Genomic DNA, 15,249 nt, shown 5'->3' with positions numbered 1-15,249 from the left:
AATTAATCAGTTGGTACGTCTTTGGACTGTGGGAGGAAACCAGGGCACCCGGAGAAAACCATGGTCACAGGGAGAGCGTACAAACTCCATACAGGCAATGGAGGGAATTGAACCCGGGTCACTGGCACAGTAAAGCATTGTGCTAACTACTATGCTACCATGTCACCCTAGTTACATCCCATAACAATAACAAGAAAGGTTGTTTGTGATTGTCAGTTCTTTGCGAAGTACACAAAGGACATTTCTCAAAAGAAGAATACGCTTTTACTCTGGATTTTCTTCTTTCTCCAAGTCATTGGGTAGGTATGAGGGTAGAGTCAGACTGACCTTAGAGTAAGTTAACAGGTCCACACAACATTGTAGGCCAAAGCGCCTGCACTATGTTGTACTGCGTCCTACATTCACTGATTACAGGTGAGAGAAAGTCCTTCCCACAACACCCATTCATCCAGTATTGGTCCTTCTAGAGCAGGGGTTCCCAACTTGGGGTCCACAGACCCCTTGGTTAATGGTAGGGGCGCATGGCACAGAAACGCTTGGGAACACCTGATCTTATCACAACCTCGGATTCAGCAGTGAGTGCTTGTTGAGACTTGGTCAGAACACAGCAACGCTTCGCTGCCTGTTTGCTTTTGGCCTTCCCTGAGAAATTGGACTTTTGAGTCAACTGACTTTGAATTCTAGCGGTATTCGTTTAATGTTTAGATTCAGCCGCAGTGTAGGCTTCATTTCCTATTTGAGAGTTTTGTTAGCCTAGCGTTTGTTGTTTATTTTCCCTTTAACACTGTTCGCAATAAAGTTTGTGAACTATCGACCTGCTTCATTGTCTCTCACTCCGCACTTGGGCCATATCCGAACCTGGTAACAGCAAGTCTCGACCCCTGTCACAACCACGGATTCGGCAGCAAGAGCTTGTCAGATGTTACTGTGGCTCGGGGTAGCACTTTCCCAAACCGAACTGCTTAACCACTGAGACACGAGCATCTCCAACCTGAAGCAAAGTCAGCATTTTCACCAGGTACTGTTGGGTCTCTGTTTATTTCTGATCCTTAGGGTTCTTCCAGGAGTCAGGAATGACAAGCAGTCTTAATCCCAAGATTTCAATTTATTTTAGAGTAAAAACAAACATACAAATACTAAGGAAAATAAATAAAGAGCTGAGAAATGACGCTAAGAGGTGTATGGATGTGAAGACAAAGGAATAAAGAAGCCAAGATGGCTCCTCTGAAAAATCTATCATAAGGGAAATTCCTGAGATAGGAATGAATTGATCAATAGGATATATTATTAAAACAATTTCTTTATTAACCTTTTTATTGATTTAAAAAGAGCATATATACAAACAAGAGGAGAATTACCTCAAATATATATATAACAATAACAATACAAACAGAAAGTATTAAGCTAATATGTAGTATATAACAAAAAAGAAGACAGCTAATTCTCCTCTTATCAATTCATAGAGAGAAAAAGAAAACTTAAAATTTTTAAAGTGAGAAGAACCCCCCCCCCCACTACACGATATAAAAAAAGGGGGGAAAAAGGTCTGGGCAGTCCATTCTGAGGATACGACCAAAAAAAAAGGAAAGACTTTCAGATCAAATCTAAAACTTTGAAAAAAAATTGGAAGAGTAAAACAATTACATCGCATGGGTCATGTGCTAATATTTAGACAATGAAAAATGAGAAAGGCAATAAATTGTTAGTTTAGCTGCTATACCGCTTTTTGCCAGTGAGTGTGAAAATACACAAGCTTGTTAAAAAAGTACAAATCTTATAAAAAGTATTATTAAAAACACAGTGGTTCCCAACAGTAACATACCCCTGCTTCATAGAATCTGTCTTGTGTCATCTTCCACCATTACAAGCTCTGTGCTACTTTCTTCCATTCATAATGCTACTTGGCACATAGTAGTAGGCCCTCTATTGCTCAGGGTCGACCGCAGATGTTGCATCCTAGCTATCTACTCAAGCCAGGGCAGTACAAATGGAGAGCAAGCTGTTGCCCACTTAGCAAGCTCCCCCTCTCTATGCATCTGATGAACCCAAAGGAACGGCAGAGACTGATACAGTTCGGCACCAGCAGCGTCACAGGAATTGCCAGTCAGTGTTGAACTCAATATTTTTCCTCAGGGTTTACGCCTGAAGCCTTCCCCACCAACGGTTACAACCTCAAGGCTGTGGAGGTGTGAGTTTTCCTTCTCCATGATGAGCTGTCAACCACGGCTGCCGAGCCCCATCTGCCCAAAGGGATTGGTTTTAGGGTGGCAGGAACCCACCTTTGCCCCTTCTCCTGTCAATGGAAATAGTTCTGCCGGGCTTAGTAGCTAAGCCACACGTGAAGCCCAAGAGTTGGACTTGGTTGTCTGAGACTATTTGAGATGCACGCCATGGGGAGCATTTAATAGGTAGTGGCAGCTTGTCCCCATTACCACCCTCCAGCTCATAACAACCTTAGGGAACCAGCAGATAGTGAAAGGAGGGAACGCCAATAGATCGGGCTCCAAATTATGACACTCGGGAGGGATATGCCTCTGCTGCTCCACTGTTCAGTGACCCCAGCAGTGTTCTTGTTGTATTTATAACTGAAGAAAAGAGAGTTTATCTGTTCTGCAACCCTGAAATGGACAACAGATTTCAGTTTTATATCTGTCCCAGCTCATGTGGTGGTAAGCTGCCCGATATCAGACCAGCCCAAAGCAGGGTCAGTATTTTCCTGCAGATCATTCAGGCTTTCCAATGACAAAATGTACCAGTTATAACAATGCCAAATGAGGCTGCTTCCACACTTATTCCAGATTATATTAAGTTGTTCAGTTAAGATGCCAGTGTGTGAGAGAATCAGACTAGTGTGTCAGGAGCCCTATGGGCCTCTGTGGCTTGCCATTGAGCGTTGGGTTTCCCAGTTACCCTAGCAACTGTATTTACTAATTCTTAGGGCCGCTAAGCCCTGGTGCTTTCTGTTTGATCTTATCAAGTTAATTGTGACTGGCACTGGTTTCCCACATCCTATGATTATTTAAAGGGGCCTCCTGTTTAGCGCTTCAGCGGAGTCCTTCTGTCTGTGGAGGAAGATTTGTCTTGCGGTGTCACTCCGTCGTGCCTCCAAGGCTCTGCTGGTACTCCTGTGTCCAACCTCTTGCTCCCATCTCTTCAAGGGGAGTCTGCAGTACCTCCGTTCCTGGGCTAAGTCATTGCCAGCGCTCACTGTGTCAAAGTATGCCGTTCCTCCGCTGTCTGAGTCGTTGTCGATGCTCACCGTGACAAAGTATGCTGCTCCTCCACACCTGGACCCAGCCCTACCGGCGACCAATGTGACAGGTGTTCACAGGCAGGAATCAAGGAGGAAGACCCTGGAATCATCTCAGAGCAATTACGATTGTGAATGAGAATAGAGACAGGAAAGATCAATCAGGCACATACCATTTATCCTCTTTGTTCCAATGTGGAACATGTGGTATTTCTCTAAAGTTAAGTCAACACTCCAGGAAAAACTACATTTAAAGTGAATACTGCTACCTTCTGGCACCATGCTGTACAATGTTGCCCCTTTAGTTTGCTCTTTTGATAAATATGGCTTGTCGTGTTCTGTCTGTCTTTAGTGAGTCATTTCATAAGATAATTTCCGAGCAACCTCAAGCCTCAGTGTGCTTCTCCTGGCAACATACTATGACCTGAAGATGGTTGAAGCATACCATTTATCTATAATATTGGCTGTGCACAAACATTGTTGCCTTAGGCTTACCCCTCTTTCTAGATTTGTATCCTGTGACTACTTGCTCTCTGTATGTTGCAAGAAGGCATGTTCTAGAGGCTGTGGATATCTCTGAAAGAAAATCAGAGTTTGAATGTCCACTGACGTTGTAAGCCTTACTTTTGTTTAACAAATTACCTTTGTTTGTTGGTTTGAGCTGGCAGCTAGTTTCCAGTACCTTAGACAGAGACTGGCTCAAATAATTGTTGCATTACCATGAGATGGCACTAGATGGCACACCATCTCTGATAGCGACTATAGCAGCAGGCTTTACAGACCCCAGTGCACTGACTTCAATATTAGGCAATGCTGGGACTACAAGAGGAAAGGGCCTCGGTGTCCTTACCTTGCACTGGATGTACATTATGTGAGGCTGTGCCTCACTGTCCTGCGTGATGATCTGCATCATGTGGAGCTGCTGGAAGGCATTTTCGTCGACTCGCTCGACTGCACAGATGCGCTGGATTGGGATGGACGACCTCGACTGACGTGCATCATATAGAAAAGAAACACAAGTGGAGTGGGCCCTGTGAGTTCGTAGACCCTGGTTCATCAGCTCATGTCTAATTCAGGCCCAGAAATGGCGTGTTATCAGAAAAGACTCAAATATAAATTAAAAACTTGGATTTGGAAGATTATTCTTCATTATGTGTCCACCAATTGAAAAGGAAGAAGTTCACTTACATGTTTGTATTGACTCTGTAAACCGGGGTTCCTATGCTTGTTATACCATCGACCCCTACCATTAACCGAGGGGTTGTGAACCCCCTTCTCTAAATAAATGACAAAGCTGAGCATGGAGCGTAGGAGAACGAGGGGAGATTTGAACAAGTTATACAAAATTATGAGAGGAGCTGTAAAAATTGTGTGGCGGGGTGGAGATACATCTCTACCAAAGGAGGTGTAAGGCGCTCCTTCCCTCTGCTGGTCCATAGGTGTAGCACCTGCTAAGCCCCAGATCAGGATCACGTGAAGCCATGGGTACAGGCAGTGGATGGTCGTATGAGCAGCTGGTGCATATCACAAGTCCTGGTTATGCAATCTCTTAAGAGTATTGATCATGGCTGGGGTCACCCATCTGGTAAAGACACTGTCCAGGAGAAGGCAATGGCAAACCACTTCTGAAGAAAAAATTTGCCAAAAACAATGATGGTCAAAGACCATGATCTCCCACATCATATGACACGGCACACAATGATGATGTCATACAACATGGCACACAGTTTGGTCAACTTCTATAAACTGACCACAGAATCCATGCAAGCTGCAGGAAGAAGCACTGACACCAACAGGTTACTAAGCAACAACACAGGACGGTGAAATTATACACTAAACCACACCACGCACCTTACTGAAACAGCAAGTGGCAGCGAATGCAAGGGACAGAATTAATTTTATTGAGGCAAACTATGCTGTAGGATATGGGAGCCATGTCTTGGATCCTGCCTATCCCATTCCTGTTCTGTTGGTTTGAATGTTTCTCAGGGTATCAAGGTAGAGGCAACAGGAGCAGAGCAGATCTGCTGGCTGGTGTGATCTAATTAGTTCTGCTCTCTTCATTAGCTCATGCCTTCTAGCTGCATTTCCCTTTGAATCATCTTCAGGAAAGAGACAACAGTGCTTAAAAACTGATTCGAGCTCATCGCCAATGTAATCACTACCATCTATAAGACCACAAGACACAGGAGCAGAATTGTGTCATTTTGCCCATCGAGTCTTCTCCGCCAATCCAACATGGCTGCTTTACTGTCTCGCTCAACTCTATTCTCTTGCCTTCTCCTCATAACCCTTATATCCTTACTAATCAAAAGCCTGTTAATCTGTGCTATAAATATACCCAATGACTTGGCCTCCACAGTTATCTGTGGTAATCAATTCCACAGACTCACCACTCTCTGGTTAAAGAAATTCCTCTTCAGCTCTGTTCTGAAGGAACGTCCTTCTGTTCTCTCTGGTTCTGACTTACTCGGATCAAAGGGTGTGATAGTCCTGTGGCTTCCATGGCAGGACATTCAGAACCTCCCAATTCAGAGAAAGACAGGCTGCCTCATTCTGTTTGTAGCTCCGCACTTTGAGCTCTCAATCTAACTGACACCAAACAAGCAGCATCTTATATAAATTCTCAGCACAGGGTGAAACCAGATTATTGATAGCTAAGGCTGGTTCATGACAAGCTGTAAGCCTTGGTATCATTCAATACAATGCGCAAACAAAAAATTAAAATTTACATTTTTCATAGAGAAAGCAATTTAAGGTTGTTGTAAACAGGGGTGGTAGTGGATATAATCTCCCACTACCTATTAAATGCTCCGAACGGCATGCATCACAAATAGCCTCTGACAACCAAGTCCCTTCCTAGCCTTCACGTGTGGCTTGGCTACTAAACCTGGCGGAGCAGTTCCTACTGATAGAGGGGGCGAAGGCAGGTTACTGGTGCCTTCAAACCTCTCACTTCGGGCAGATGGGGCTCATCTGCAGCGGTTGGAGAAGGAAAAGGAAAACTCTGATCTCCAACCTCCGCTGCCATGCAGCTATACCCACTCATGGGGAAGACTTCAGGAGTAAATCCAGAGGAAAGATCCAGAGCTGGAGTCCCAAAGGCAGTCCTACATTGAGTTCAATGCTGACTGGCAACCTCCGCGACAATGCTGGTGCCAAACTGTATTGGTCTCTGCCGTTCCTTTGGGTTCATCAGTTGTATGGCGTGGGGGAGCGTGCTCTCCATATCGTACTGCCCTGGCTTGTGTATCGAGACATCCAGGATGCAGCTTCCATGGTCAATCCGATCAATGGAGGACTCACTCTCTCACAGAGAAAGCAATCTCAATCTTCAGAATCTTAGTGTTGTTCAGACCAGAAATTTAAGTATTGTATGATGCAGGATTGTTTTTCCAAAGCCAGTCAGCACTAGCAACTGGGCCTCCTTTTTTGTGACCAAGTGAAAGTTCCAAGATAATGTGAGCTATTCAGCTGGAGAGTGAGAAGGAGGGAGAGACAGGTGGACAACAATGAAGGAGGACTGGAGAGACGGAGCAGGGAGATAGAGATAATGAGAAAACAGAGATGACAGAAAGATGGAGAAAGTGAAAGAGAGATGGAGTGATGGAGAAGATAAAGATGGAGAGAAAGACACACAAGGAAAGATGGTGTAAAAGATACAAATGGTGAGAAAGAGACTAAGGACAGAAAAACAGAGACTAGCAGTGAGAAAGAGAAGCTCAAATTTAGACTGAAAGACAAAGAAAAAGGAAAAAAAACAGAGACAGTGAACAAACAAGGAGGGGGAGGAGAGTGGGAGAAGAGCAAGAGAGAGAAGGAGCATTCAAGTGCATATGCAGAAAGATCATGAAACAAAATCCAGAAATCCATCAGAATCTGTTGGAAGGGATCAGAGTTTAAGCAGAATACACCTTTTCTCCCTGTGTGGAGTGCTATCTACTAACTCCCTAACCATGTTATTAAGGGTAGAATCGTTTGGCCTTCTCTTTAAGTTAAAAATGGCCTTCTTCAGAATTGCTTTTCTTCCTAAAATAAAGTGGAAGTCCTCATGTATAAGTAACATGATTCCATCGCTGGTAAATGAGACTATCTTGGGAGGAACCCTGGCACAGATTGTCACCACTGCTTCACATTAAACTATGCAAATAGACAGGATCAATGACTACAGCAGATTAAAGCATACTACAAACACGTCAATTAAGATAAAAATAACATTGGACAACAAAGATTTTGCTTCCTGAATACTTTTGGGTGTATCTTATGGATATTGGACTGCTGATCATGAAAATCACCATGAAATTTCCCTATCACGCACCATTTTTTAAAAATCGCCCATATTTGCTATTTCAATTCATAATTCAAGTCAGAATAACTAATGCTAAGATTAAGGAAGGCATTTTTGTTGGCACACAAATCAAACAGGTAATCAATGACAGGCAATTCGAAGAACTTCTAGTGGGACCAGAGAAAATCACAAGGAAAGCATTCCAGAACGAGGGGTCACAGTTTGAGGATAAAGGGGAAGCCTTTTAGGACCGAGATGAGGAAAAACTTCTTCACACAGAGAGTGGTGAATCTGTGGAATTCTCTGCCACAGGAAACAGTTGAGGCCAGTTCATTGGCTATATTTGAGAGGGAGTTAGATAAGGCCCTTGTGGCTAAAGGGATCAGGGGGTATGGAGGGAAGGCTGGTACAGGGTTCTGAGTTGGATGATCAGCCATGATCGTACTGAGTGGTGGTGCAGGCTCGAAGGGCCGAATGGCCTACTCCTGCACCTATTTTCTATGTTTCTATGTTTCTAAGATGTTGTTGAAGATTTTCTTTGCAACTACAGAGCACCAATCTATGTGCAGCTGGTTGACAACATGCTTCAGACATACAAAACCATGAAGTGCAACATGTCGCTAAAGACTCACTTTCTGCATTCCCATTTAGACTCCTTCCCCGCAAATCTTGGCACTGTCAGTGATGAGCATGGGGAAAGGTTTCACCAGGACATTGCGGTCATGGAGAAACAGCATCAGGGCAACTGGAATCCATCAATGCTGGCTGATTAGTGTTGGACACTTAAGCGAGAAGTTCAGTCACTGAGTACAAACAGAAATCATCAACAAAACATTTTTTAGCCTACTTGAACTATTGTGCAACATCGGCGCCATTATGCAATATTATATTCAATAAGAGTTCTTGTTTCTCCAAATTCTTACGTGATGCAAGTAGTCTGAAGTTATATTTGTGTTCAGCTTCAACCAGTCTAAAAAAATTCTGAGGAAGCAACTCTTTTGAAAAAAATTGTTGCCCACTGTTATTGGAAGCACATAGCAATGATATTGCATAGTATACTGTATGTGTCCATAGAGTGTGGTAGCATCTCTGGGAGTCATGGGAAACAATATGACGAGAGCTGATTCTTATCTCAGCCTCAGGTGTTTTAATGCTGCCAGATTCCCCCTGGGATTCTCCCAGAATTCATTCCACATATATGCTGGACTGAGCAAGCAGAGCAGACGTTATTTTTCCCCAGTAGGTAATTAAACTGGATGGATATAAGCAACAATCTAATAGGATTGCAACTCACACAAAATGCTGGAGGAACTCAGCAGGTCAGGCAGCATCCATGGTAATGAATAAGCAGTCGACGTTTCGGGCTGAGACCCTTCTTCAGGACTGAGAAGGAAGGGGGAAGATGCCAGAATAAAAAGTTGGGGGGAGGGGAAGGAGGTTGGCTGGAAGGTGACGGGTGAAGCCAGGTGGGTGGGAAAGGTCAAGGGCTGGAGAAGAAGGAATCTGGTAAGAGAGGAGAGTGGACCATAGGAGAATGTGACCCTAGGGAGAAGTGATCGGCCAGTGAGAAGAGGTAAAAAAGGCCAGAGAGGGGGACAGAAAAAGAGGGGAGGCGGAGCAATTTAAAAAAAAAATCACCTGAAGGAGAAATCAATATTCATGCCATCAGGCTGGAAGCTATTTGTCACCATTGCTGATGCTATCTTTATAATTCCAGATCTGTTTAAGCAAACTTAAATTCTCCAGCTGCCATGGTGGGATTTGAACTCACGTCTCTAGAACAACAGTTCATATACATGTTACTGGTTCTGTAACCAAGCCATGATATTACTATATCAGAAAGGTCAATTACTATACTCAATCAAGCTGGTTTCAACCAGCTCTTGCCAGATCAGAGTCCAAGGTTGGCTACGTGTTGTACAAAGTCCCCATCCAGCATTTGGCTGCCGGAGGGCAAGGACAGGGTGGGGAAGGGTCTGAGGGCAGGATTTCCCTGCACTAGGATCACACCACTCTGGAAGACGAAATGAAGGGATGCTGTGAGAGTGTGCGTCAGTCATCAGAGAAGTGGTAGTCAACCCCAAGCGTGAGGGAGCTGGAGGAGGAAAATAACTGGAATATTTGGAGAGGAGGGAATGGAATTTATTTTAATATATATATAGTGTCGTATTCCTTTACAAAGAGGTCAGAAAGTGTGAGGAGAATCTGGGAGATTGTGGTACCCTGATACTGCGCAAGATTTTCCTCATGATGAAAAGGTGGGCGCTAGAGAGGCACATGTATGGCATGTTTCCAGTCCCTGTGAACAACTAGACCAGGGCTGTCTGGTGTTGGCATGTATCAACCCAGTGTAAAATTAGAATCACAATGCAAACTGAAGAAAACCAATAAAGACCACCCATTCCCTATTCACAGCAAATCAAGCAGTGAAATACATCTTATACAACAGCTGTTGCTTTCTCCCTTTAATTAATTATTTAGGTTTGCATTGCCTCTTGATCATTTTGTTTGCTCTATTTGTAAAAATGGGGCAGTGCTCAAGCTCAGAACATTTTCCTCAATGCCATTTTGAAATTACAATTGGAAAATACTTCAAACATTCAAATGACATTCTTCTGTTCGAGATTTCAGTGGCACACCAACCCATTTCTCTTAAATGAACTAATGCTGTGGTTAAACCAACAGAGAAATGTGCATAAACAAAAATAATTCAATGTGGCCACAGGCACGCTCCGCAGTAGCTCTGTCCCACTGAAGGCAGTTAGGCTTTATAGCACATGCTATAACTTCCTGAGCTGTGATCGATGCATAGGAAAAGCTGAACAATCTCGTTGAAATGGAAATAAATTTCTCCATTTAATCAAAAACAAACCGGGCACACAGTTAGCATGCTCCTGGAAAGCCTGCTGTCAAAGATTTCAGAAACACCACAATGTGTGTGACATCCATCTCATGTCAACAAAGTTCTCAAAGAATATCCATAATATTGAAGTGTCATGTTTCTGGCACACACCTCGGCCATAGCTGGTACCAGGCCTCATGCTGTGGGCTTGCCTGTTGCTGTACTCTGGAGGCGGTGCAGTGCAGTGTCCGTGCTCAGTTGGGGGCTGGCCCCTCCCGTCAGTGCTGCCCTCTAGTGTTGATTGGTGGAATGACAGGCTGGATTGCAGTGGGGAGCCGCGGACTACCAGGGATCTGTACAATCAATTTGTGGGATATGTCGCTCAGGGTCTTGTTTTTTTTTGTGTGACTGTTGTTTTGCTCGCTATCTTGAATGTGCTTTGTATGCTTTGCACCCTGGCCCCAGAGGAAAGCTGTTTCGTTCAGCTGTATCCATGTATGGTTGAATGATAATTACACTTAATCTGATTTGATTTGACGCAAATAGAATACACTCAGGAAGAATTCAAACCTACTGCGATCATCAACTGTTGTAATAATTGTTTCTTTCTTTAAAGTGGCAATAAGACCTTATTTTAATTTTGAACATTCCAGTTTCAAATGCAAGTTTGGTTATAATACTCAGTGTCCTTAGTCTCACTGCAATCTTCTTTGGGTAATTAAACAGTATGATTCATGAACTAAATTTGGACAGCCCAGTTCAGACCGGCAATTGACTCTATGCACTAACTAATGTTGAAACATTCCAAGAGGACCCACTCAGCTGTCTACATTGTGCCAGAAACCAGATCTGAGTTGTCAAATCCACCCAGGATTGTCTAAGTCCATACACACCTAGAATCACTACTTATTCAATAATTCCTGACGCCAGCTACAGATTCTCAACCCAGCCCGTAGAACCAACAATTCCAAACATCACGCTACGGAACTGATAACAAATATGATTGGTGTGTAAACACACTTGGGATGAAGGATAAGCAGAAGTTTTGGATAAATCTTCAACCAGAATGGGAAGTTTTTTTTTCACACAGAAGCTGGAGATTGAACACCGCAGCTGCACATCAAAAATTGAGCTGATTGAATAAGATCATAAGGCATAGATGTAGCATTAGGCTATTCAGCCCATCTTTGGAAACAGCAGTAATTCAGCCAGACATAAAGCCATTGAGTTGATGAAGGTTAGTTAATTGCCAGAACTGATTGTCTGCTCCCCCTTCCAGGATTACATCGATGCCTGAGAATCCCTGGAGAAGGGCATGCAGTCAGCATCATCACTAGGTGCCATGTCGTATAACTTAATGAAGTAATAAACGATAGCCTCGTGAATAATGATTAACGACTTTAGTTCAAATCTCACTTATAGGTGAATTATACATCATCATCATGTGCCATGTCGTATGGCATCATCATTATGTGGCCGCGTCGTATGGCATCATCATTATGTGGCCGCGTCGTATGACATCATCATTATGTGCCGTGTCGTATGATGTGGGTGATCATGATCAACGACCATAATAATTCCTGGCAAATTCTACAGAAGTGGTTTGCCATTGCCGCCTTCTGGGCAGTGTCTTTACAAGACGGGCGACCCCAGCCATTATCAATACTCTTCAGGGAGATGTCCTGCCTGGTGTCAGCACTTGTATAACTAGGACTTGTGATATGCACCGGCTGCTCATATGATCATCCACCACCTGCTCCCATGGTTTCACGTGACCCTGATCGGGGGGCTAAGCAGGTGCTACACCTTGCCTAAGGGTGACCTGCAGGCAAGTGGAGGGAAGGAGTTCCTTACACCTCCTCTGGTAGAGACGTATCTCTATTCTGCCAACCAGATGGAGCATCGACAGGTAAAATGGGAAAATTCCAGGATCAGTGGGCATCACAGGGCCCAAGTGTGTCCTGGATTTGGGTAACTTTGTTACACATAAGTTGAAACTATTGACTGTAAATAGTATCGTGGAATACTGTGGTATTGTAAAAATGTGATACTGTAATCACTGAATACATATCCTTTAGAATGAGGGGCCTTTGTCTGGTTCAAAGTGAAAACAGCCCTGAAAAATTAAAGTTAAAAGGAAACTAGTCTAGATCATTTTGTACGGGTGATGTTCAAAATGAATGCAACCCTTTACTTTGAAAGGTTTGTTTTAAGACAGGTCCAGACAGTGCAGTCTCGAAATGTGTGAATCATATATCATTGTTACAGCTCTCCCCTCTTACCTGCCAGTCTGAAGACTTGGCGTATGACAGACTTTCACTGCTGAGCCAGAAATAGCGCTTTTTAAAAGTGAAGCGGGTGACAAGGTTTACACCCTCAGCTTTCCTCTTGTACAGGTAACCCTCCTTCATGATCACTGAAGGGTGGAACACCAGGCGTTGCTGCAGGTCAGTAGCTAGGGAAAGACAAGACAGGTGAAGTGTGGTGCTCTTTCTGCGGAGATCTCAAGAGGATTCTTACAAGAAACAAAGTTCAATTGTTCCATTTGATAATACAACCTGAAACTCTTGCTCTCTGCAGACCTCCTCAAAACAGAAGAAAAACCCCAAAGAATGAATAACAGAGAAAACCTATGAACTCCAAACACCCCCCCCCCACACACACACACACAAGCAGCAGCTAGCAACATCAACCCTCCACCCCCATTTATTCTAGCAGGAAGCTTCAGAATCTCACCACCCACCATGCAAGCAACAGCAAAGCTCTTGAAAAGAGAGCATGGGCTACAGTCCAAGAAAAACTACTGTTCATCCCAACAGTTCAACGTCCCTCAGGCTCTCTCTCTCTCTCTCTCTCTCTTCAACGTCCCTCAGGCTCTCTCTCTCTCTCTCTCTCTCTCTCTCTCATGAACAAGGGAGAGAGGTATCACTCCTTCTGCAGCGAGCGGGGAGGCAAACAGTCACTCTTTCGACGTTACAGTCCCCCAAGTCGAGAATTGGGGGGGGGGGGGGAAGAGATCTATCTCTCTCTCTGTCTCTCACACTCATTTACACTGGGGGACAACTAATTTTAATGAACCACTCCCTGCCCTACCACGTTACACATTCCCAGATTCCAGTTATTTCCCGTGAGTATCAAAGGATAAGAACTGTTGCAAAGCACACGCAGAATTCTAATTTAATTACATTTGGTAATCCTTTGAACATTGTTAATGAGGTTATACAAAGGTATAACAGCACCAGTGATATAGATTTGTTAAGGCAGCCCTCATTATTTGTATCTTTTAATCTCCCCTCTCACCTGGGCCATTTTAATCCCCCCTCACCTGGGACCACTTCAATCCCCCCTCACCTGGGACCATTTTAATCCCCCCTCACCTAGTGAATTTCACAAGTTCTTTTTCTCTGACAGAATTTGCTTCTTCCCGTTGGGCACCACATCAAGCACTGATAAGTACACTTTTTCACCAAGGAAAAGTTCTGAAGTTTGAAACCTTTTGCAAAGGAGTTAGAAAGAAGGAAGCTGTAATTGGAGGCATTTTATAACATTAAGTTTCAAAATTGGAATATCAGCATTGGGGATTCAGCAGCTGATGCAGAGAACAGAAAGATGTTAAAAGCAGCAGGAGCAGAAAACCTGAGAAAAAGATTACCAATACTGAGAATTCTCAACACACGAGGAAGAATCTGCAACTCTGTTAAAACACAGATATCACAGAAAAGCAGGTAAGAACTAAGAAAATTATATTCAAGGCGGAGGTTGACAGATTCTTGATTAGTCAGGGCATGAAGGGATACGGGAAGAAGGCAGGAGATTGGGGCTGAGAGGGAAATGGATCAGCCATGATGAAATGGTAGAGGAGACTCGATGGGCCAAATGGCCTAATTTTGTTCTGAAATACGATGGCCTTATGTTCTAAAAGAAGCCAAAATAAAAAGAAATGGATTGAAGAAGATATAAGACGAGCTGTCGTGTTTTCAAGAGAAGATAGATGCTTAACCAAGGAGCGATCCAGCATAAAGGTTTTGTGAGTCACATTGGCAGAAACAAAAGAAACTTTAGACACTTATGATGCACGGTGAAAATGTCAACAGTTGCAAACGCCTAGAACCTGGGTAGATAAGAAAAGAATGATTAAAGTACCACGGATACCTCAAAACCATAGATAATGAAAGAAAAGCAAAACTCTGTGGATGAAATCTGGAAATAAATTAGTAGATAGCAGGACAGGTAATTCATGTGAACAGAGGGAGAGAAAGCCAGACACAGTGGTAGTGACAAAAAAAAGCCACTGCTTTAACCATCAGCACGTCACGAATCTGATAACAAATCTGTGGTTTCTGCACAAGTTATTTGACACGGAAATTCTAAAAGTGCATCTGGTGACTCAGCCCTCCTTCACACATTGCAGCTTTCTTCACAACAGAACTAAGGGAAATCATTTGGAATTATGTCAATTTCAGATGCATGCAAACAAACTCTCCTTTAGTAAATCTGTTGTACCATGTTGCATGAGCTCTGATTGCCATGCTAAGAGTTTACTCACTTGCCCAAGCAAACTTATTTTACGTACAACATTCTGGCTCCTGTACCCAAAACCTCATACAGTTGTGTGCTGGGGCAGCAGGCTGAGGGTAGCAGACACCAACAGAATCAACAAACTCATTCGTAAGGCCAGTGATGTTGTGGGGATGGAACTGGACTCTCTGACGGTGGTGTCTGAAAAGAGGATGCTGTCCAAGTTGCAAGCCATCTTGGACAATGTCTCCCATCCACTACATAATATATTGGTTGGGCACAGGAGTACATTCAGCCAGAGACTCATTCCACCGAGATGCAACACAGAGCATCATAGGAAGTCATTCCTGC

General features: G+C 43.6%; 1 protein-coding gene across 5 annotated transcripts in view; it reads right to left on the bottom strand.

The window, feature by feature from the left end:
- LOC140190838 (rasGAP-activating-like protein 1) overlaps positions 1 to 15,249 on the bottom strand; it is a 296,426-nt gene that overhangs the window by 21,213 nt on the left and 259,964 nt on the right. For 4 of the 5 annotated variants that reach the window (XM_072247716.1, XM_072247717.1, XM_072247718.1 and 1 more), the window contains 2 exons: positions 12,663 to 12,835; positions 4,101 to 4,238 (listed from right to left, as the gene is read on the bottom strand). In XM_072247716.1, the coding sequence (XP_072103817.1) occupies positions 4,101 to 4,238; positions 12,663 to 12,835 (311 nt within the window). The remainder of the gene's footprint in view (positions 1 to 4,100; positions 4,239 to 12,662; positions 12,836 to 15,249) is intronic. The other variant, XM_072247719.1, reaches the window with a different exon arrangement.

Source organism: Mobula birostris, chromosome 31, assembly GCF_030028105.1.
Source record: "Mobula birostris isolate sMobBir1 chromosome 31, sMobBir1.hap1, whole genome shotgun sequence".
Classification (NCBI taxonomy): Eukaryota; Metazoa; Chordata; class Chondrichthyes; order Myliobatiformes; family Myliobatidae; genus Mobula; species Mobula birostris.
This window is presented reverse-complemented; position numbering and strand designations above follow the sequence as displayed.